The sequence below is a fragment of the Bombus vancouverensis genome, chromosome 11 (genome assembly GCF_051014615.1).
Source record: "Bombus vancouverensis nearcticus chromosome 11, iyBomVanc1_principal, whole genome shotgun sequence".
NCBI classification, from domain to species: domain Eukaryota; kingdom Metazoa; phylum Arthropoda; class Insecta; order Hymenoptera; family Apidae; genus Bombus; species Bombus vancouverensis.
The window spans coordinates 2734449-2760643 of NC_134921.1; the positions used below are offsets into that span (position 1 = coordinate 2734449).

Consider the following 26195-nt stretch of genomic DNA (forward strand, 5'->3'; position numbering starts at 1 on the left):
TCTCATTATTCGTTAAATTTATTAATCGTAAGACATATTATTCGTTCCTCTTATTGTTCGTTAAACTTATTATTCTTTAATCTAATTATTAGTTAAACTTATCGTTTGTTAATCTTATCATTTATTAAACTCATTATTCATAATATTTTGTAAAATCTTGTTTATTCGCGTAAATATATTCTCTGTTTCGTAAAACAATGGCTAATTCAAACGAAGAATCATTACGCGCCTTAAATCCTAATGATAACCCGACATATAAATAGAATTTTACCTTCTTCGAGGGCGAACTTACGACGAAAAAAGTTTATATAGCTTAAGCCGAATTTTATTATCTCATTTTGGAGGAATACGGCGGAGGAACGCTGCTCTCATGAAACCATGTCCTTCCAATCTCTAAAGCGAAACAATGTAAATTCGCGTTCAGCTTTAACTTTAATGACTTTGCTATCTACTTGGTGGAGTCGATAGCTAATATACTCGACTCTAGACTCTTGACTCTAGACTCGAGAAGATAAGAGACATAGACCTCGAAAAATTGTTTTTTGATTTTTTGACCAGGACGCGTCTTGCCAAAAATCTGAAAAAGATCGCGAATAATAGTTATGCCAATATGTTGCTACCGCAAATGTAAAAAAAGTAGTCGTAAAACTTCGAGAATGCGAAATACGCGTTTTTCAGTATTTTTAAAGTTTCTCAGGTTTTTACACTTGGGATCTACAACGAAAAAGTCTAGAAAATTTCTCTAGGTTCAAGGGTGCTTTTAACTCCGTTGTTATTCTTCCATATCTAATTAGGTTCCGCGTGTTTAGTTGCGTTTATAAAAATATGAAAATCTATAAAACTCCGAGATCTATTTATAAACTCCAAGCCTGAAAAATTTGATTTCGAATAAAAGATTTATTTAGAATCAGGGTGTTGAATTGCTCGATCGATGGAGATCGAATCCCACAAAATAGAGAGGCAATGAACGTTCTTGATAGAGGCCGTAGCAAGATATTCTGCCTTCCGCTGATACTGGACGCATGCTCACAGAGCAGCATTTGTAAGAATGAACCAGCTGAATTCGTCGTATAAGAATGGACTCGTTGTAGTTTCATTCATTTCTCTGGATTTCTTTTTCGATGATCCAATAAAGTCGCAAGCGACGTCTGGCTGCACGTAATTTCAGAGGCCGTTTATCGCTTTATAGGGACTTGTGCGTATTCAACGAATCCGCTATCCTTACGCTTGCAAAATTCCATTAACTTTATTATTTTCTCAGCTCTCCATTGACACGATATTAACTTTCGCACGATCGCATTTTTCGATCGGTTTATCGGGTTTCCTACAATTCTGTCTCTGAAACGGCCGAAGAAGCTCGAAACAAATCCCTTTCCTGAAGAAATTTTCGAAGAAATGGAATTTTCTCCAACTTTTGATAAGTCTATTATTGCTAAAGTCGGCAAACATGATTTTACAATCTTTTTAAAATTGCGAAAAGTAGAGCGAAAGTAAAGCAAAGTAAAAGAGTAGAGCAAAGTTCGGAATTACCGTATTACCGTACCAAGAAAAAAATGTTAATGTCGATATTCAGGCACTCGGTCTTCTATGTATTCGCTTGTAAAGCGTACGACTTTATTCCTCTTGATTCAAACTTATGATACACGCAAAACAGATGACTCCTGTATTTGGCAGTGTCCTATTTAAGTGAAACGATTTACAAACGGAGCTGATAAGATTGGCAATTTGCGAGTCGAATGATGCGGTGAAAGTGAATGGCCAGAAAAATGATTATAATCCCAATTTCTGGAACTGTAGGGGACGATCAGCAGACAAATAAATAAACTCGTGTAATGCATATGTGTACAAAATAAATGAAGATAATATGGTGAAGATCCAATAACGATGATAGATGCGAATTCATCCTGATTTTCTCAAAAAGCGTATCATAGTTACACGATAACAGACTGATTGAAAAGTGAAAGATTGAAGATCTGCGTCCAAGTGTTGATATAACAAGGCATACGCATCTTTTTTTATATAAATCTTTTCAAATTTGTTAAAAGTGCATAAATCAGTAGTTTACCAATCGCAAATAATGAAAGTTGGAAAAGTATAGGAACGTTTCTTGTTTCGTTTCCTATTTCCAAGCAACGATGCAAATTTTTATGTCGCGTTGAAACTTCAAAATGCTGTGCCTGTGTTTCGTCAGTTCTGTAACTCCAGTTGTTGACGATAACAACAAAATCGTATATAAAATCGCTATAGATAGCAAACAAGAATGGTGAGATGCATACAGCGCCAAAATGATAAAACATTTTTCTTCATTTCTGAATATATTCATAAAAAAATATACGTTTTGCATATCTTATGCACACGAAACGTCGAGTGTTGCGTTTGTAATGTAAGATGTATCCGGTTTGTCCGAGAACGCTCAATGAAAAATTGTTTCGGACAAAAGTTATGTATGATATCGAGGAGGATATAATATACTTTCGTCCTTGTGTCGATGGCTTGGTAACATTCTGCGAAGATCGAATTAACATTTCCAAATGGGGACATGCGTTTTTTTTTATTACATACTTTTCTTGTCGACATTGAGATGTTTTAAAAATACTACAAACATGTATCTCTCGGAATATCTACCATCGAGTATGAACTTTCAAATTCGACAGAGCAATGCACTTTTACTTCAAACATTTCATCGACCCATTTTTTAAATAAATGGAAAAACGAGACACTATAACACTGCTTAGGAATTTAATATACTCTAGCGCTTTCAATCTGTAATACTATAACAATCAAGTTTCATATATTATAAGACCCAATAACAAGGAATCGATCAATGAGGATCGTTCCGCCGATCTAATCCTCACTTTTTCCTTTTTTTTTCTATAACCTTGACAAACCACGTTCTACGAAAGTGATTTTCAGTATGTTTACATTTGATGGCACCTATAATATAAAAGAAAATGCATATCTTTTTGCGTAGGGTAAGGGTAAATACGATTTAACCATAAAATGAAAATGATAAAAAGCAGAGATTAAAAATATGAGTCCTTAATTCGGGATCCGTATATTTATTCGTTTCTTTCTTTTTTCACACATTCGACACATATAATCTATTATATTTCTTCAACACCGCAGTCTTCGTGGGCCCACACTTTATACGTTTAACCCATTATTCACCGTATACATACATCTGAAGTACCAAACAACTATTCTGCATCATAATTTTCTTGATGATCACTTTCGTCGTTTGGAACAATTTCTTCTTCGTATTTGTCAATTCCTCTATCGGACTTATATAAATATGAGATTGGTCTCGGAATAGAAACTTGCCAGTGTTCCATGTGCGGAAACAATAACATGATAGGCTTAAATAGCTCGAAGGATAAGTCTCCGTTATTTAATGATAAAGAACGAGTAAATCTTAAACTTCGTTAGAACATAAAAACATAATCGTATTGAAACAAAGCAAAACAGAAATATTAACCATTTGAAAAGTATTTGTAACTTGATTAAATCACTTAGAAAAGCTTTCTACAACGTATTTCACGAGATGCTCTCTCAAGACGCTTAATTGATTTCAAGGCAAACGCGCGAAGAAAACAACTAATTAAGGGATAATTACGGAACAAAGACATTGAAGAATCAACGGTAACGGAGGAGACAAACTAGGCTCTCGTATTAGCAAACTTTACCCTGTACATTCAAAAATAAAGAATAAAAATGTTATGTGGGCTATCATTCTGTCCCGCACTGTAGGAGTATCGGAGCTCGTTTCCTGCTCGCGCAACACAAAGGGAATATTCGATGGAAAATAGGTGGACGACGCGACACGATGCGACACGATGCGACACGATGCGACGCGAGAAGTTTGCGACGAGTTTTTGGTGAAACGCTTTCGTCGACGCGACGGGACGCGAAGAAGCAGATTGGCTCGCTTTCTGGCCAGTCTCTCTCGTTCTACTCTTGATTTCCCAGCATCGTCCGTTACCACGTATAAATAGCGTTCCAAAATTATCAAGCATTTCGGCGATCAGTGCCGCAGAAAACAGCGTCGCCGAAGAAAAATCGTCCCACAGACCAAGTCGTTTCAACTCTCGAAGGAAACGCGCAAATTGTAGTAAAATTTTTTCCACGAGTCAGCCGAATAAGATCCATGCGAGCGGCAATAATAGCCACGCTATTTATTAGCAGACATTACGTCAGAGAAGATGAATTTATTTTTATCAGGGCTAACTATCTAGCCACCAACTTGTTCAACATTTTCTGTAATTTCGTTGTTGCGCTCCACGTATGTTTGAACGTACAGGAGAGTTGCCTTGCGCGTATCAGTCACCTGTGTATTGCAAACAAAACTAACAACTCCAAGTAACCAATCACTTCGCGAGTAATTATTCACTTTTTTTAAACGCTTTCAGACGAAACAACACAACTTCGCATAATCTATAACGTAATTTTGAAAATTACAATAATACCGATATAATACTATATTTCCTATACATTCGAGTCACAAACAACTAGAATTTAAATCTACGTACGAAATATTTTTGGCCGAAATAACTTGATATTATTCGTGTAAAAGTTATGGATCGCATTTATCAACGCATTCAAATATTTTGTTTTATGCGAAAAACGAAAATCCATCCACATAAGGAAATTATATTAAATAGTGTGCTGAATTATCGAATCTGTATCTAATTCATTTTTCGATATAGTTTATGTGTTTGGGAGATATTCACGGTGATCGACTTAAATACGGTATTCTGTGTAGATAATAACAATTTATTTCACATTATCGTATATCATAAAAGCGATTGAAAAAGTTATTCTTAACATATATATTGTTTTTAATCCTACTTTCTATTATTTCCATTCGCGAGTTTGATACGAGTTTTAGAGAAGCTAATTAAAATTTAAACAATCGATTATTTAAAACAGCTCCTATATATCATGACACGAAAATACTTTGGCAGATTAATTGTTTCTTGCATATTGGTTAAATATGCACATAATAATAAAGTTTTCACATTTCTCGCTTCAATTTTCAGTACAAATAAAGTTGGAACATACAGATTATGGGGGAAATCTACGTTTCATGCGATCATTTTTCAAAAGTGAAAACGCTTTAACGATTACGATGAAAATTCGATCGTTGTTAGCGACTGTTTTGTACGAGGCATAATGACATCTAAACCTTTAAACCTGAACTAGACATTTTGTTTGTTCTCCCATTTCTTTCCTTCTTACCATGTAAGATGTTATGTCGTCACGAGTCAAATTACGTAGCTGTGTATTCTTTCGTGAAATTGGTCTGCCGTAATCACATTTGTACACAATTTTTGGTCGCCACGGCCTCCTGCTAAATTAGTATTGGGCAACCGATTCGAAAAACTGGAAATTGCTTGGCTAATCTTTTATGCATCTAGCTTTTGTTTTAAGAATTGTATGTTGTTTGTATGTTGGTCAATTTCGTATGATTGCTCGAACCATAACTTGGATCGATTGTTGTATCGAACGTCTAATTTTAGAGCATTTTTTCAGGCGCACTTTCCAAAGATACACGCGCCGATTGCGTTGGATGATCGAAGGCGAATAATTTCGAGTCGTCGTTGTTGGGGGTACCGCGTATGTTTGCATCTTTTAAGGCTGCTTCAGACACGACCGCTAATCTGGCCAGGTAACCGTTAAAGCTGAATTTACATTATTCACTTTAGAGAATTGCCGCGAATGTTGAGGATGAAAGACATTGTTTATCGATGAATCAACAGTGTAAATTCGGTTTTACTTGCTACTTGACTAAACTGCTGGTCATATTTGAAACAGCCTTTAGTACGTGTAGAGTGAACGATATCCGAATATACGTTTCCAATATGACGTTTCCAAGGATTATTCAATAAGGTTTTTAAAACTTACTTTTAGAAACTTTCAAAAACTTTGAAACCGGAATTTTCCTTTACGCCCGGTTCTCGATTTGCGGTTTTCTTTATTAACATACGAGATATGTTGTTCACAGACTGAGATAAAAATCAGTTTGCGAGACATTCCGTCCCCGAATATAAATCGATTAATTGACCAAACTCCAAGTTGTTGATATCTTCCGTCATCGTGTGTGCGAGGAAGATGAAAATGAAATCTCTAAACTTATCGTTACAATCGACGCTATTCTCGGCAGCACGATGAAATTTTCTCTCAAAAATAATCGCATCTTTTCGAAAACGTAACGCGAATGTTTGTTTAATTCGACGAAACACAACGAATCATATTCTTTTATTCAAAAATCTAATTTAATAGAAACGTATCAATGCGGATATTTTATCGTGATTATTAGTTCACATATATAACTGCAATCAAATTACACTTTCAAAAATAATTTGTCAACTATGAACTCGAAATATCGAATGTGATCCTGATCACATAGGATTAATAACGAAAAACTCAACTATTTGAATGCTTTTTACAATGGAACGTAAATATATAGAACTGTGATCATAGTATAAAACTGTGATCGATGGAGATGTAGACTTAAGTAGGATAACGGCAATTAATCAATTCAAAATGCTAGTTAATCAATATAAACGTTTCTTCAAATCAGTTATACAGATTGTTTCGTAACAAGCGAACGATATTTAAGACGCGGATTCACTACTTAAAAATAGTTAAAAAAGTTGCTATTAACGTGTTTTATTTCATCTTGTTTACGAGATGCGGCGAGTTTTGTATTTTCTCATTTCGTATTTGATTATCTTCATAGGAGATGCATAAAATCACTTCCTCGCATTTTTAATTGCGAAGATACTCCACCATAAAATCGAACAACAATTTACTAAGTAAATATCAAACTAATATGTCAAATAAATCAATTGCAATTACTCTCCTTAATATTCGGACACCCTATTCTTTTTTAACCTAGAAGTTAAAAGTATTTGTTTACCGGATGACGCGTACAAAAGTGTTGAAAAAATTGCAATTGGTCGGAATCACGAAGAAAAATGCAAAGATCGCCTTTTCCAGTCTTCGTATCTTGGTCTGTAATGAAAATTTAAATAACACATTTCGAAGATTGACGTTAGTTATATATGAGCGAAAAGCATCGAAAGACGTAAGATTTTAGGCCGAAAGTCGTGAGAAACTGCGATTTTTACCATTTTCAACAACATAAATCTTCAAAATGTATCGTTTAAATTTACGTTACAGGCCCAGATAAAAAATTGTAAGAAATTATCTTATTCTTTTTAATTAAATTTTATTAAATTATATTACCGTTTTTTCTTCGCGGTTCCGGTTAATTACAATTTAACTAGATTTTGCTATACGTCATCTGACAAACTAATCCCAACTTCTAAAAAAAGCTCAAGTCGTTTGGTTCAATTTTACAAAAATTATTGTTTTAAAGGGTGTCCGAATATTAATCGGAGTATCTGTGCGTATTTTATAAAGGATAATTAGATTTCGCTCACGTATATCAAAAGTGTCACAAGCCGAAATAAGTCAGCTCTGCTTTGAAAAGGTACCAAAATCATCAAAGAGCGGTTTCAAGGGCTAAGAATGGAAAATTGCAGAAATAATATTTGACCATTGTTTCCTAAAATTTATAGTGTTTTTCAACGCTATATATTAGTAAAAATTTTCATCCTGAACTGCCAAATTGCTTTTCGTTATTCCTAAAAAAGTTATCCCGGATATGTTACTTTTTAAATTAAACATCAATAGTGGTCATGTTTTTATGGATGAAATGGCGAATTATAGATATAAAGACGAAAAAGATGAAATTTAAGATACATTTGTCCTAAGACTTCTGTCTTCCCAAGGTATTTATTTCATAATACAGTTTCATAAATTCACCAACAGCATTATTATCAGCGACGCAGAAACCTGTCAATCTTGTTTAATTTTTAATTGATATGAACTATATCGTTGTAAAATTGGCATCGCTTTCTCAAATTTCATTTATTTTTCATAGCATACGATAAATGGCTATAGACAGTACCAATGAGGTGTAGTTGTAATAGAATGGAATATTGATAATGAACTTTGAATTCCATTGCATTATATCAATGGCGGCAATATTTGCTAATTTAGCAATTTTCCTCCGATTCTCATTACCGATTTGCAAATGTAAATCCCTTTGATTTCTTTATTTGATAATATCCATAATTTTTAAGGGCAATTCACTTTTCGTTAAATTAATGACTCAATTTGTAAAATATCTGTTAAAAATATATACACGAATTAGTTGCATATTGTATAAAATTGGACACAAATAGTGAAATCTTGCACAAAGAGAAAAGTAATCTTTCTTTTTTTAATTAAAAAAAAAAAAAATTAGTTATTTTGTTGTCTGTCAGATTACAACAGCGCTTTCACACTTTTTCACAAAAAAGTACGAAATCATAGATTCAAAATGTATTGATAGATTTTCTAATGGAATGAAAAAACCCGAGGCATTTATGAATCCGCGGTATTTTCTAGCTGTAGCTATTGATATTTCAAACAATATCAAAGGATAATAGAAGTTGGCGGAACAATATTTTCTCCCACGTTCCTATACCGTTGTTTGAACAAAGTTTACTGTATATTTGTGTCAAACTATGATTTTTCAATCTTTTTGTAGGTAGAAACATGTTTCGCTTGAATATTCGGTTTAGATTTCTGTTATTTTGTACCTTTGCCTTTTGTACAACTCGAATGTACAAGAACTAGAATTGTTAAACGTCTCACACTTTTTATTTGTTCGTATCTCCGAAGCAAAATGTGATTAGTGTTAAATACATGTCTATGAAATCTGAGGCACTAAAACACAAGTACTTGTAACGCGAGTTTTGCTCACTGCATATTGATTTATATTCTTGATGTACACATACATATACATGATACGCTTAATTTTTCGATTCTGAATTTTATCATATCCGAGCTATAATCGAATATATAGTTAGAAGGGCAGAAGATTAGGAGTTAGGAACTGAGATATACAATTGCACGTCGGAATAAAAATCGTAAAAGGAGAAATGATTTGGGAATGTAAATGTTGATCTAGAAAATTGTTGACATGCAAGAAAAACGCATGAAAGTAGGGCAACAGACTGATATTTACTGGCCTTATTAGAAAAATTATTATAAAAATGTGTTATACAGATTTGACAAACTTGGGTATTCTTTGTATTCTTCTACGTTGCTGTCGATTCACACTTTACATTATTGATCGAATTTTCCGCTTCAATATCAATTCATTTTTCCGATAGCGAATAAAATATGTATGCTAATCATTTTCCTGGTAACGTAAGGTAAAAAATGGTTTACGAATGCATTTTAGCACGAAAAATCGTCTTATCAGACGGAAACTGTTGGAAATATTGACAAGACATTAGATGAAGCAATACTTTCACAGATTGCAAAATGATCGAACATCGACTATTACCGGAGGAAAACAACTGCGTTTATTCCGAGAATGACACTTTACTATTCAATGTTACGCCACGTAATTTGAAAACGCTATAGTTAGGAACAGCGAAGAACGTCAAGCGGTAATAATTCATCGAACGAAGGGATATGCAAACTATCGACGACCTTAATAGAAGAAATTAAATCAGTTAAATGGGTATAGCAGTAATTTGTCAATTGTGCAGCAGTAGAATATTGTAGTGTATTGGCACAAACAAAGTAATTAACGACCGCTTGATTAACTCACGCGCGTAATCTATTTCTGCGTAATTACTAATTACATTAAGAAGTAAAGAATTTGTGCCTTTAGTAGGGATATTAGACGTAGATATTAAACGATCGATAACGTCGAAAATATTTACAGTGCTGAACAAATTGGGATAACGGCGATTACAAAATTTGAACGGCTTCTGCTCGCTATGAGTAATTTCTGATCTTTTACTGGTCTTTTACTGGCGAACAGAAACGTCATTCAACGAATTTCATTATAGATGGAAATCCAATCGAAGGAAAGTCTTGTTCGCGCATAAACGACGCTCTGAACTATTGAACTCGGCTTCTTCCGCTTTCGTAACGTAACTGCCGTATAACTCCACAAGAATGACCTTTCAGGCCTTGAATATTAAGCGACCTGATAATTACACGTCAAACGTGTTCGTGTGTAGCTTTTGCACGAACCATTTAAAACGGCACTTCGGACAACATTTCGATAGTAATTGACAATATTTAGAACATTACGAAAATAAAACGTCACAACTCGTAATAGACGACTCGGATTTCCACTGACATTCTACGTCTATTTTAAAAATAATTTTACGTGAAAAGTAACTATTTTATGACCACATAAAATAAATCAAGTAATTCTGTTCTTTTAGCGAGTTTTACTATTAATTTCAATCTTTTGACACTTTTCACATGTCTGAGTCATAAACAATAAAGCATAATTATATATTATATATTATATGTAAAATATGTTATATGTTAACGTAAAAGGTAACGAATTTGTTCACGCAGCTGCTCCTACTGAAATTTATCATGAAATACGTGACTCTGTATATTCATATTTCCGAAACAATTGACGTAATAGAAAAGTATTATTTACTTCGGGAAATGGTTGCATAAATAAAAAATAATGTGAAAAATTGTTTCATTTCAATGAAGTAATTCCGAGATAAACATTTTTTTGTTCAAATGGACTGATACATATGTAATTATGTCAAACTAATTACGAGCAAGCCAAGTAAAATGATGTTATAGAATTTTCAAGTACCTTATTTAAGTGATGTGAAGTCTTAAGTGGTGAAGTGAAGTCTGAAAATCACATAAGAAGTTGTGAAACGTGAAGCGTGGACATAATTTACTATTTCTCAGTAACATACTCATTAAAATATGTCGCAGATACAACGACGAAACAAACAAGAGTGTAACGTCATGCACTGGAAGCATGATAAGAATATTCATTCGATTATTTCACCGCGTTCTTGCTTATGCAGAGTGTCCCGTAGCATCGAGGAACCGCTTAAACGCTGAATTCTATACGTGGGAATAATAAGAAAAGTCCATATAAACATATACTCTATTTGACGTTGTACAAATCATTGGTGCACTAGTTGTAAATGTCAGATTATTGAAACGTAAAGATGCGCAGATACAATTTGTTACAGAAGAAACTCGCTGTACATCGAAAACAAGGTCAAATTGCTATTGGACATATGTTAATGCAAACAGTTTTTTGTTGTTTTCATGTGCAGAATCCACCGTCGAAGCGGTTCTACATGATTACTTGACTTATCTTTGAATTAATCGTTAGATTTTATTTTCGTTATAAATAAAATATACGTTGGCTTTTTCTGAATCTTACCTATTAAAACAGTTGTTAATCAAAGTAAGAAATATATGTAGAAATACAGTATTTAATGCTACAAAGTATTTATAATCTTGCTCGAAAGCGTTAGCTGAAATAAAGGATTATTTGAAAATAATTTTCTCAAGCTGTCCTTGCCGAGATAATTTTACTTTTTATCAAATAATGAAACATAAAATTCCGCGTGTAAATATTATTCAATCACGCATAGAGGATGTTGAGTAACTGTATGCACAGCATTGGACAATTCACTGTTGTTTCTAGAATATCTTAGTAAATCTTTTCTTACATGTTTCCCGGAATCTCCTGCTCTTCGCGATCATAAACTATTACTCTACTCATAACACGTGATTCATTGTAATGTTCCTCGTAAGACGATTCTCGGAACAATCTAGCTGAATCACGATGGAGTATCGGACCCAAACAAACAATATATCTTTCTTCCCGCGTTTGCGTGCCTCGCGCGGTTTGGTTAGGTTTTTAACAATATCTCATATTTTTCCGTCATTTCTAATTTTAATGGCTATTATTTTATGTACATGTGCTCAAAACATTCGAAATGAATACTTTGATGAGAGAAGGCAAACTTTATTCGTAATTGATAACATGTTTCGAGCGAAACACCAAATCAATTTTCTTACCGAATTTTCATTTTCCTCTCTGCAGAGACTCACACTGTGGCGATGACAGACCCACAGTTAGCAAACAACAACAACAATAACAACACCAACAACAACAACAACAACAACAACAATAACAATAACGATGGCGAGCCGAAATACTTGCACAAGAAGTTCAAGAAGATGGCGACGACCGAGGTTACGCCGCAAGTGGAGCCCAAGGAGGACGCCGTGGTCAGCAACGGTTCTCCAGAGACAACTAAAAGGAAGGAGTCGGCCAAGGACTCCAGAGAGTCGCCGAAAGATCCGATCAAGATGGAGATCTCTGCGGAACCCGCGGACGGAGAACCGACCGAATCGAGGAAAAACGGCTACGTGTGTCCTTATTGCAGACTGTCGTGCGCGAAACCGAGCGTCCTGCAAAAACACATCCGAGCTCACACCAACGAGAGGCCGTATCCTTGCGTTCCTTGCGGATTCGCGTTCAAGACCAAGTCGAATCTCTACAAGCACTGCAGATCCCGTGCCCACGCCCTTAAGATGGAGGGTGGTGATGCCAGCAAAGTACGTTTCCTATTTCACTTTCTCACTTCCTCGCATACAGGATTTTCGAATCGCGATAGATAGAATATACGTTATAGTACGACGCGAACTGTTAGGATTCTGAGGCTTAATCCGATACAAAGTCATCAAAATACGTAACGTGCCGTTTCATTTAAAAGCTAAAGGAACGATTAATTATATTTTTTTACAAAGTTCGGAAAAGCTTGATAATCGGCGCGTATTTAAGATCGCGGGTGCAGCTTTAACACTCGTTTTTTAACTTAGAAGTAAGATTTGAGTGAGAAAATATGTGACGTAAAGACATTCGATCATTTCACAGGTATCGGAGGACTCGGACATAAGCTTGTCGGACAGTGCGAGCAATGGAACCGGCACACCACCACCTCCTCCGTCATCGACGCCCACGACGACTTCAGTTAGTGTAAAAACGATTAAAACGGGGAAAATCTACAAGCCAAAATTTCACACGGCCCTCCAGTGTGTCAACAACGATATCGAAACGTCTTCCCTTTCCTCCATTTCTTCCACGAACAGTTCTTCCTCGACAGCCGCTACAACCACGCCGAAACCAAACCCAGAGCAAGTACAGGAACATATTGATAAAATTATTACCGACAACCAAGCGATCGTCGATGCGGTAGATCCGCGACTGCACAAACTGATTCAAAGACAGCAAAGCCTCGTGGAAACGAAACAATCTACCGATCAGCCGTTGAATCTCTCATCCGCGGAGGAATCTTCGAGAAAACGATGTTACAGTGAGAGCTTTGTGCAAGAAAGTAAAGATTATCCGAACGGTCCGGAAAGTTCGATAATCAAGGATCTCCTATTGAAAAATCAAAACTCGAATCAAGAGGGAACGACGGAATACGAGAGCTATTTTTGCCCTTCCTGCAACATCCCTTACTCAAGTATCGATAATCTCGACGTTCATCGTAAGTACTACTGCAAAGGCAGCGTGAGTCCTCGAAGAGATTATCAGTTGGAAATGGAGAAAAGAGAGTCGGATTTTGATTCCAAGTCTTCCGAATATTACAGCACCTTGCAACCCCTTCCCTCTCCCGGGCCTCTGTTGGGCAATACGAGGCTCGTCGACGCGTACGCCCCACCCATGAAGAAACAGAGATCGGACCCCGTACCAACCACGTTACGATCTCTCGAGGAGCTAAGCAAGTATCCACGACCAAACTCGTTGCAAATGTTCGGCGGGGAAGTCAGGATATTGGACAATACCGGTGAAACGAAGACGATGAGAATCGAGCCGCGACAAACCAACTCTCCTACGAGCGAGCAGATCGTGAGCAGCAAGTGCGTTACTTCGGAGACCGCTTCGATCGTGGTTAGATCGGGTCTGCACTCGGGAGGCACGATGGTACACAAACCACCGCGTACGGCGGCCAGCACGCCTAGTTCCTCCATATCTTTGCCCAACACTCCGAAAATGTTGGCGCCGATCATACCGAACATATCAACCTCGAATATAGCACCCAACATGTCGTGCTACAGTTATCTAGAGCCGAACTTAAATCCTCTGACCAGTATCACTGCCTATAACCCGCTGACTTTGCCTCAACCGGGAATCACGAATATCCTTCACGGTGGTAAAGTTATACCTTATGTTCCTGGCATGCCTGGACCACACACCCTGACGCCAGCCATAGACATATCCACGAGTTTAGCCACCGATGAAGCCGGATACAAGGTGATACCAGGATTACCTGGCCTCCACATAGTCCCTCAACCCTTAGATCTCGCCAGTCCGGTAAAAATACAAACGCCAAGTACAAATACCAACGCCACCAAGATACAAACGCCAATAGCTGGAATTCCAGAGCCGATGTCCAATGGACACGTCTCGATGATAGGCCAGCCATTGGATCTCGCCAGCCCGGCAAAGGACCCCAAGCTCGGCTTCAAAACTCCTGGCAACGATGTTTTGAAGATCGGATTAACGAGCCCAAAAGTTCCTAGCGTTACCGAGACCTCGACGAGACTTCGCCTCAAGTTCTTGAGGCCGACTTCGTTGCCACTAAAGCCAGGCACGTTCACGCCTAAGAAGCATCATGGTATCACTCCTACGGCAAACACGCTTCCGCTCATAAGCCCAGAAACCCCTCGGCCGAAGAAATCCTACGGGCAGCTTTATTTGAACGGTCACGCGTATACATATCTTGGCCTGAAATGTTCGACCAGAGTATTTTACTGCACTCTGAATAGACCACAGCCGATGTATGTGACACAGCAACACGGCTTATCTATGTACTCGAATTGGAAGATATGCAAAGAAGTACCATCTGACGTTGATATGGCGCATTACGATTCGAGGCACAGACCGCTTAATTATACGACCGCCTGGAAAAAACAGGAGGACATTTTGACGCATTCCTCGGAAAGACCGACCACCCCAACTAGTTCCGATAGCGGTTTGGATAGCGATATGCAAGAAAAAGCGAAAAGAGTTAAGATATTCGACGGAGGATTTGAAAGCAACGAGGACTATACATATGTCAGGGGCAGAGGTAAAGATATAACATGTTTTTACACACGCTGCCTTGCTTTCGACTCCAGTACTGACTTTATGCGCAATCCAACACCTGTCTCTCTTTGTATTTTCAACATCTTCACATATCTCTTTACGTTTGATATTCAGAGAAATTGGAACGTACCAAAAAACGAATATGCGAATTTCTGTTCAGTATGCAATAAGTCAATTAGTAAGCCAGTCAGGTATGTTTATATCTACAGACAGAGGGTACGAAAAGTATTTGTACGTACCTTATTTTCCAATGCAGCGTCTTTTTATTAGATTTTACATTCCATTTACATACTGTCAAGCTTTTATAATCATACGAAGGTACTACCAAATGATGTGAAATGTATTATAGTCGGATCTGGTTAATTACTGTGTAATATAATATACAATTAATGTATAAATTCAATGGTGTACAAATACTTTCTGTAGTCACTATACGTAATATGTCTCTAACGAGTAATAGAAGAAAGAGTACAAAATTTAAGAGGCTGAAGTATTAGAAGAAAGGGCGAAGGGTGAAATTGCTAGCGAGTGTAAAACTATACAAAAATTGTTATTTTAATACTATTTTTATAGTTTGCTAAATTTCCGTATAGCACTGAGACAAAAAAAAGCGAAATATTATCACGCATTGTACAGGATGAGTGAGAAATCATAGTACAATCGGACACCGGGTAATTCTACATGAAAAAATGAGTCGAAAATATGAAATAAAATTTTGTCACGTGACGCACCGTTTCTGATAAAATCAAATTTGAGAATTTGTCAAATATACTTTAACGTGGCTAACTAACAAGTACAGATTTCGTATGAATAAACATTCAATACGAAATTATTGTAAATGTGAAAATAAGTAAAAAATGTAATATAATATTTGCTCATGTAAAAGTTAATTACGAACTAATCTGAAACGCGCACGATTTTTAAATTTGTTTTCCTCAAAGAAAAAAAAGAACGAAACACCTTATGAAAAATGTTGTTCTTCGTTTTTGACATATTCTCACACGTAGTTCAAACTCGAGTTTCTCTCGAAGTCAAAGTCTCTGATAAAAATGTTATATCAAATTTTCGCCTTATTTCTTTGCGTGAAATTATCCGCTTGTACTATGATTTCCGCCCCAATATATGTATTCTCATATATATTGTCACGTTAAAGGTATAGGTATACGACAACACAACTAATATTTGCATTTATGTGTGCGTCTATTGAGACATATATCTTTTTCGTAAATAGCATATTATGTGCTGGTTAACGGTTTCAACTTATTTCTTTATTATGTAAGGTCGAGGCCGATACGTTTGCGAGGAATGCGGCATTCGTTGTAAAAAGCCATCCATGTTAAAGAAACATATCAGAACGCACACGGACGTAAGGCCGTACACGTGTAAACATTGCGCTTTTAGGTAAGTCGTTTTTAACGAATCTTCTTTCTTTTATTTCCTTCAATATCTATATTTGTTTATTTGAATACATTGCAAAATTCAAACGTTTCTTTATTTCATATATAATAATAATAACAACAACAATAATAATAATAATAAAGTATAAAAGATAAAATGGAAAAGAAATACAAAACGTATAATTCAATAGAAATTATAGACAATTCTACCAAAATGTAATAGAAAAAAAAGAGAAAAGACAAATATTACTATCGTGCAGTCGATGCCAAACACCATTGAGAAAAGGTATGGCTACGAAAGAATCGTAAAGTTACACAGCTACCTGAATAGATATAAAACTACTTTCACAATAGCACGCACAACAGAAACTTGTTTAATCGGACTGATTTGATACAAATATATTGCTCAGTCTAAAAGAAAAAGAAGTGTACAAGAACATATACACAGAAACGCATGCGCGTAATAAGGCACGAGAAAGATAAAAGAGTAAAAAGGCAGTACCTAAACGGCGAACGCCACGATATTATATAAGATCCAAATATAGACAAGTACGGTGGACCACCGTTTAACGCGGAGGATACGTTCCGCGTTATAGGAAACAGCGTTATATGCGCTGTACACGATAACATGCGTTATTTATACCAACCACATGTACATATGTATGCATTATACAGGGTACCCGTAGTTTAGTGTATAAATTTTGCCAATGTGTTGTATAGCTAAAAACATGACTAAAATGTCACGTAGTAAAAAGTTCATAAATGTTTCCTTAAGAAGTTTTAACAAAAATATGGCACGTAAAGCTATATAATATAGAGGATGTTTGGAACCAAAGAAAGACACGAAACTGTATTCTTGCTTTTACCTTGTCTTTGCATTTCGTATGATAAATTTGACAAATTCAAGTTAAAATATTTGCTAAATTAGTGATTTTTCAGCATAGATAAGTCTAATACCTTTTACAGGGAATGCGGAGATGGTTCGATTAATGTATCAAAAAGTACATGGTTCGATTTACAAAAATGGAGTTGACCCTGAAAAAGACCTACTGATCGATCTACAGAAAAATAATAATGCTTCCTTTGAAACAAACCAACAACTTTTGTTCAAACATTTTTTTGATAGGACCAAGCCCTTTCGAGATATTTCAAAGTATCGATCGCCTTTATTAATGCGAAGTTGATATTAACTTGTTTTGTTTAACTTCTGCACGTGCAGCTTTGGGAACCCTCAACTCTTATTTCACAAGCCTGGACGAAACTAAAATGAAATAGCGTGCTTTTTTTGTCATATAGTAAAACCATACAATAAACAATAAACATACCTAAACCAAAATACATGTACAAAATATACTGTCATGTATGTCATGTATGCCATATATCAACACTTACCATGAATATTATAGATATATATTGCCTTATCCTCTGTTAAACCGAGAAAAAGAATGTTAACGTACACTCGTCGCATTTTACACTTTCGTTGTAAGTTTCTTATAACTTAATGAAGCATATGCGATCTTTATGCTACACGACATTTTAGTCTTGTTCTTAGTTACAGAGCACACCGAACTTTCCTTACAAAACAATTAAATATTGTACATTAAAATGTGGCACACCCTGTATATGAACTATGAGTGTGACGTTAGACGAATCCAAGTTATAGAGGGGAACACGTTGTACTGATTCCACTGTACTTCTATGTAAGTGGCTCATAAAATGGTTTAAGACAATTCTTCGTAGAAACAAAAGAAATGACAGTCATGACAATGCATGAAAATACGAGAAACCACAGAAAATACAATACATAATAAAAGAGACCATTGATATAACGCATGCAAAAAATGCACTGCAGAAAAACAATAGAACATAGATAGCTGCAGATTACTCGCCGAAAAAGATTATACAGACAGAAACAATACTATAGTAAAGGCTGTACACCAAGTATTTGCACGACAATATCAATTATACAGCGTAAACGTTCGTACCTTCCTTGCAAGTGCTCATCCACATCCAAGAATATACATGATTCATAAATGCGTGTCTATACTTCAGGGAATGGATCTACACATTAAAATAAATAAAAAACTTTCATATAAATGTATGTTTATACCTGTAGGCTGCCCCAAACTTAAATGACCAAATAGTAAGGACTTAATTTACAGGCGAAAGAAAGAAGGAAATGTTGGACACAAGTTTGTCAATAAGTACTTTGTTACACAGTTATAAACAAAAATTGCAATAGATAACGACGCATCGCACCACACAGAAATTGACTGTACCACGCGTTAACAATTCTGTGTCGTTGATAGTTGGAAAATATCATATGCAATATGACAAAAACGATTGTCGTGTACTTTTATTTTCTCATTTCAAAATGTTGTCCTTGTCTTCGGATACAAGCTTATCAATGAACATTTGATCCGGAGGATATTGCTCAGTTTCAATAAACTGCGTGCGTCGTTACTTATTTCATGCATTTCTTTATAATTCTGAAACAAATCGTTTATTGACAAACTTTATATAACATTTCTTTCGTCTTTTTGCCTATAGATTATGCCCCCGCAGTTTAGCATCTGTTTAACACATCTGTTTAAGTTTAGAACATCTTGTATGTTTGTCTTATGTATCACAGTTTTCGAGTTACAGTAAATTAAAAAAACTACCGCGGTACACGTTTCTGCACGGCTTGACATTGGACTATATACAGCAGAATACGTCTTCATTTTGCGAAGAATCATTTTGCGAATTGTTCCCAAGACAATATTCTGAAAATCCTGCTTTGCCATGTTTCATGTTGTTTGTTGACCAAGCGGGATTCAATAGAAAAGAGATAATAAATTATCATATCATAATACGAACATGTTTGATTAGAATATGTTTGATTCCGAAACATGTGTCGAGGCGCGAGGTGGATTTTGAATATTTTCTTCGATCATCTCTAGCTCGAAAACCAGGGCACGTAGGAGCTATACATGTTATTTTAGTGTAGATTCACTCCCGAAAGTATAGACATACTTTTATGAATCACTCTATACATGCGGATAAAATAAATACATGTAACAAACGATATACATATTCAGACGTTAATATTCATCAAGAAAGGAGGAAAGGAAACCTGCTTAATTTACATCATGATACCGTATAACACAAACATTATACATAAAGGATAACAACACATACACACAAGAAATGGGACGAGGAAGAATAATAGTAATATTTATTAATAGCATATTATATCTTTCCATCATTTTTCATTATCTTTTTTATATCTGTTACATATATTTATCTACATATAAGTTATGTTGTATGTATTAAGTTATGAACCTTACGAGATAAAACTTGAACAGATAATCATGTTAACGTCGTTGAAAAATTTGAAAAAAATAACATAAACTGCATACAGGCTTTTACTAAAATTATTACATTGACATAGGAATTACAATTTATTGCCAAAGAGAACTAATTATTTGAAAAATTTTATTGGAAATCTATTAGAAATGCATACACATTTTATTCATATTTAATCTTCGCATTACTGATGAATATCTGATTGGCAGTACCTGGTGGCAATATAAACATGTTCATAAATTCCAAATATTTTGTGAAATATGTTTTTCATTTACTAATTTCTATGTTTAAATACAAAATAATAGAAAAAGAACTAAAAATGTTTGAAAGGATTGCGATTTCTTAGAATAAAATATAGCTCTATTTTTTAAATATGCAGTATTTAATTATGTGGCATGCAACAAGTAACGCTCCCTTCTATTTTGATCTGCTTTATTAATTCTAATATTTCTGCATGTGTGTATGGTATATATTAGAAACGATAATGAGGATTACGATGCGAAAGTTTTATCAAAACTGTTATTGCACAATGTCAAACGAACTGAGGTCTTAAAATCATGAACTGCAACTATTTTCGACATGCTTTCCGATGAAAGTAAATGATTTTAAAGTAAACTTTTTATCTTTTAAGACAGCATACTTATGCCTAACGTTTAATAATAACGCAGAGATATTAGATTTAATCCACTTTTTCTTTTTTCAAATATTTATTTTTTGTAAAGAATCGCAGGTTGCTCTCGCAATTCTTAATTATCTTTTTTAAAATACGTATTTCTAGTATTCATGAACTAACTATGACACTATTTCATGAAATGATATTCTGAGAAAAACACTCGTAACTATTAACTACGGCTCATACGTGTATACGAATATATATGGCTGACTTGGAACGGTATAACTTTGTTATTTCAGGGAATTTCAATTTGAAGTTTTGTAGCAAAATCGCAGTTTCAAACGAAGTGTTATTTTATATGCTCGAAATGCTATTTTTAACAAATCGATATTTATACTAGAATTGTTCCAAATATTATTTAAAGCGAGACACTTAATTAGAACCACTAGGATAACTTTGAAAACAATGACTTTATCGAAAATTTTTTCGGATGAATGCTACATTGATTAATAGCGAACTATTCGATTTTCTTCTATCACTTTTATTTTTCGACATTTTAGTCATCTTCGACTTTTCAAATAGAAGTTAAATTCTTATTTATAATGAAAGATACATTTACATGTACGAGTCAAGAGCTCACTTAAACTTTAGCGCGTTTGACAGTCGTTTAATAGCCATTTTAATACATATTATTATTCTTTTTTTAATGTTATTCATAATTTTCGTTATAAAGAAGAATTTGAATTTCATTTAAGAAAGGTTGAGGATGACATGGGAATTTTAATAAATGCAAGTGATAGGAAAAATCGGATAATGTATCGTATACTTCCTGACGAAGCAACACGCTCAGATTATTATTTGCAATATTATTAGTAGTAGTGACCTTAGTTACGTGTATCATTCTGTATATTATAACTTATGCAGTTATACGTTATAAATATTTACAAATATTTCTTCTTCTTTCACGCGCAGCTTTAAAACCAAAGGCAACCTGACGAAACATATGAAATCGAAAGCTCATTACAAGAAGTGCGTCGAGCTCGGCGTTGTTCCGGTACCTACGACGGTCTGTGATGAAAATATCGATAAAGAAGCTATCGCCCGGTTGGCTGCAGGTGGAAATACCGAGGAATCCTCGGAAGAGGAGGAAGAAAGCGATGGAGAGGAGAGTGAAGAATCCGGAAGCGAGGAGCAAGAAGCTGCACAGAGTTTGCTAAGTCTATCGCAACGTAATACAAACAGATTTCCAGGGCTTCTACCGTCTGGAAGACCGACAACTTACCCTTACACTCTAACTTTCCCAACGACCTCCAGGTCCGCGGACGTATCATCTACCGCGATAAGCAACAACGTCTGCTTGAGCAGTCAAACTGTCACCACGCAAGAAACTACTCTCGTTCGAAACGAATTGTCCCATCGATACTATTTCCCCTCGAGCCGAACCGCTCCGGAAGAATCGAGGACGACCGTGATTCAATCATCGAAAAAAGAAAGTTCCGACATCGAGGTGAACGGAGTCGATACCGACTCGCGAAATACTTTGGCACAGCCTATGGATCTCACGACGAAACCAGCCCTACAGCCGTTGCCCTCTTCCATACCGCAAAGAGCCAAGCCAGCAGATATTTTAACTCCCGTTTCGGAACCGGTACTGTTACAAACGATCGTTCAAACGATGGAAAGACTACCGATACAAGGAAGAGAGTGGAAACCGGACGCCGAGGGGCATATGTTGCAAGCATATCTCACTGAACGACACGTTATGGATAGTAAAATTAAACAACAATACCGAGTAGGAAATACGAAGATGGAAAAGCAACCGAGAGAGAGGGACATTTACCCGGAACAATCATCTCCGAAATCAAGAAACGCTGAATTAGAGACTAGTCCAGTAACGACTTATAACGATCCTAGCAAGATACAAATGACTATGATAGATTCCAGGATTAAGCACGTATCGAAGCATACCACTGAAGATATCAAGATGGAAATCAGAGAGAAAATTTATCAGAACAATATCGTCATAGATCGACGGTCGTTCGATATCGAATCGATTCATAGAGAAAAAGAAATAGCAGAGAGCATGAAACATACGGTTGCGCGGAAAATGGTTGTCGGGGGACCCGGTTTTAGATCGCCCTCGCCTAACGCTGCAACCACTAAACCACAAGCTGAGTTCTTGCAGCCCTCGAATGGACCTGCACCTAATTATGTCAGGTGAGCGATATTTCACATGTTAGTTTTAATTGAGTGGTAATAATACCTCACGAGTTCCTTAACTTTAACTGGCATCATTCGATGACCCACAATCATTTCAATTACTTAATCTTCTTAAGTATTTCTTAACTCCTGTTTTGTATTTTTACGTGATAAAGACCAGTAGTGACTAATTGAAATGAAATGGAAAATTAAGTCATTTAGTCAGAAATAAACGATTGTGATTATTGATTACTCAACGATGTCGGATTTAGGAGTAATTAACACTTACGCTGCAAATCATCTTTCTTTGTCTAATAAGGAATTGTTAAGAAATTAACCTGATCTCATCATTGTACAATATAAATACTGAAAGACAAAGACATCTCAAATTTTATTAAAAGTTATTAATATGATTCTTTTTTACTTAAAATACGATTAGTACAGGATGATGATGCGTTTGCCCATGATAAGGGATTGACAGACCTGTCAAACAAGATCGCAAAGAGTTCCAAAGCACAGATATCCACGTAGAATAACATTAAAGATTTGACATATAAGTTAAAAACATAAACTATCGAGCACAAAATAAGGAATATCGCCATTCTTTTTACTTGTACTATTTCTGGATAGTATATGTTTGCATTACATCAATAGTAACAAAACGCATAAAGTTCCCGTACATAACATGGGAAGTACGATAAATAAATGAAAAATAAAATACATATGTAAGGTTTAATAAAACTATCAGATATTCCTCGTTTTTCATCCATTTTCAATACAATTGTAACGATACATTGTAAAAAGAGTTATTATCCGCAGAATATATATTGATAATGCAAATAAGGAATTAGCTCCATTTCCCTACAATTTATAGAAATTCAAGGTTATAGGAAAGTGGTACAATTACAAAATGTTCGATTTGTTGATAATCCTTTGTCACATTCGATGCTAAAGCAGTTTTCGTTGAAAGAACTGAGTCTACTGAATGTAGTTACAGTGTGACTGAAGATGGGAGAAGCGTCTGTGGAATTTGTAACAAGGTGTTCAGCAAACCTAGTCAGTTACGGTTGCATATCAACATTCATTACTTCGAGAGACCATTTAGATGCGAAAGTTGCGCGGTTTCTTTTCGAACCAAGGGTCATTTGACAAAGCACGAAAGATCTGTTTCTCACCACAATAAGGTAATCAACTTTTTATATTTAAATATTACATATTTCATTTACGATAATAAACTGTCTAATGATATCGAGTTAATTACTTGATTAATTACTTGATTTTCGGCCTTTAATTGTTAATATAATTACAGTGGATCCCTGTATAACGTAGGGGCACGTCCCGCATTAAAAGGAACGCGTTATACGGGGATATCTACCGGTAAATTTATAGAACGTCGTTAACAGCTGGTATGGTTTTCCTAGGAGATGCAAACAAATATTACCATTGAAGCAGTTGAATGTGATTCAAATTGTAGATGGTCATTTATTTAATTATTTCTTTATAAGCAATTTTTTAATAACAAAAATAAATGGAAGAAATCTAAATCTTATGACTGAAAACTGCCTCACAAGTACATATATCACATATATATATTTTTTATTTATATATATTTTTACATATTATATATAACATTATATATATTTACATATATCACATATTTATTGGTTGAAAATTTATAAGATCGTCCACCGGATACAGTGATTACGTTATAATATACTTGGTTGCAAGAATTATTTCAAAAACATCCAGCCGTTTTAAATATTTCGAAACCGAATGAAACTGATATAACTTAACGACTATTTGAAACAAATCATCCAGTGTATATGTAAATTCTTCTATAGTTATCCAATTGGCAATGTACGTTACGCTATTCAGTGAGTTCATATTTTTGTGATCCTCGCATTTAAGCGAGTAAGTTTTACAATTTTCGACTGTTGATTATAAATGACACAGTGCCAAATCTGGGACATAGAAGGATTAACAGACGTAAGTAGATGATATAGTGTTTTATCATTTGTGCAAACTTTTGTTTGTTGAAACTGACATTTGAAAGGTAAAACTTACTCGCTTAGTCATTGTAAATGTAGCAACAGACACACAAAACATAAACTCACTCAGCGATGTAACATTATCAATTGAATATTGAGTGGCCTCGCTAAGAATGGCTGTTCACATATACATAGTGACATTCGTTTCAGATGGTTGTTTAGTTACATCAAACTCACTCAATCTGCTCTCGAGATATACATATTCAGAATGGTTGAATACTTTCCTTAAACAATCCTCGTACAGCAACGTAGCTTGAAATAAATATAAAGTTTCTATTTATTCGTTATATTTTTTCGTGTTGTAATGAATTGAACTTACAAGTGTACTACATTGGACTGATTTACAAATCGTTTACAAATCTACTCATGACGAAGTAAATTTATTTTATTAAATTAAAGACGAATAAAATCTTGCGGTTAAGGGGCGAATTATTTACTGTTCTCTGTGAAGATACGTGCATATGCACGTGCAACGTACAATAAGTGAGTTAACTTACAATCAGAATGATTAAATATTTAGTAAATCAATAAAGCTATACAAAAATGGTTTCTACAGAGGTTCCTACGGAGTTTTTCTGCAATAATGAAGGAAATTTTAAGGTGTTTTTTTTCAAATGCATATCTTTCTATTTATAATATAATAACATTTTTTAGGACGTATTCAAAGACACATTATATGACGTATTTTCGACGCATAGCAAATCATAAGTTAGCGTGATTCGAAACGCTTTTATAAAAACAATTTTCAACTATTTTTATACGTTTTTGAAATATTCTTTATATATGATTGCAATTGTCATTTCACTTTTCATCCTACAAGTATTCAACATTAATAATTTTGATCACATAAAACTGTTGTTTTCCTAACAACAAATCATACTAATCCATTTTCTGATAAATTATTATATTCCTATTTACTATACTAAATTGTATATATTTACTATACTAAACTAATCACTATACTAAAGAGAAATTAAAATATAAATTAATAATCTTTATTATTCTTACTATTTATTTCATTATTAATTTATATAAATATCTTGAATCATTTTTTGTTCCGAATCTTCCGTCATGATGTTATTTCCGACTACGTTATAAACTTTTTAGATTTTCTGAATTTGGTTTGATTTCAAGTTAAGTTGTGAGTCGTGAAACAAACATATACGACTAACTGCGTTAGACGCGGTATAGCTTTCGCTAGAGGAAAATTACGTGCCCAGACTGAACTTGCATTATAAATAAGCACAGTTTTACCTCATTCAGAGTAAATACATTTAAATTAAAATAATTATTGTTCCTAGATGTTTATTCTTAAAATTATCATGCTTGGAAAACCATACAAACTTCTGACAGCCACTAACATTAGAATCCCGGATGTGCCGATTATGATTGTTTTTACTTTTCTCCTCTTTCATTATTCTATTACTAGAAATTTGAGGCATCGACATTTATATTGAAATATATCGTGCGCATAGAACTTCATCTGTATGTCGCACCCGTTTTTCTAAAATGAATTGACGTGATCATGTGATATAAATAAGAACGCGTTTTATTTATATATTTTTTATTCAGTTAAATTT

The 26195-nt window shown here is 34.9% G+C and overlaps 1 protein-coding gene across 1 annotated transcript in view; it reads left to right on the top strand.

Annotated features, from left to right (window-relative positions):
- Positions 1-26195, top strand: part of shn (zinc finger protein schnurri) — a 71197-nt gene that overhangs the window by 35542 nt on the left and 9460 nt on the right. Inside the window, exons 2-6 of the mRNA XM_033341779.2 lie at positions 11957-12474; positions 12794-14993; positions 16291-16411; positions 21341-22585; positions 23559-23751. Of these exons, the coding sequence (XP_033197670.1) occupies positions 11957-12474; positions 12794-14993; positions 16291-16411; positions 21341-22585; positions 23559-23751 (4277 nt within the window). The remainder of the gene's footprint in view (positions 1-11956; positions 12475-12793; positions 14994-16290; positions 16412-21340; positions 22586-23558; positions 23752-26195) is intronic.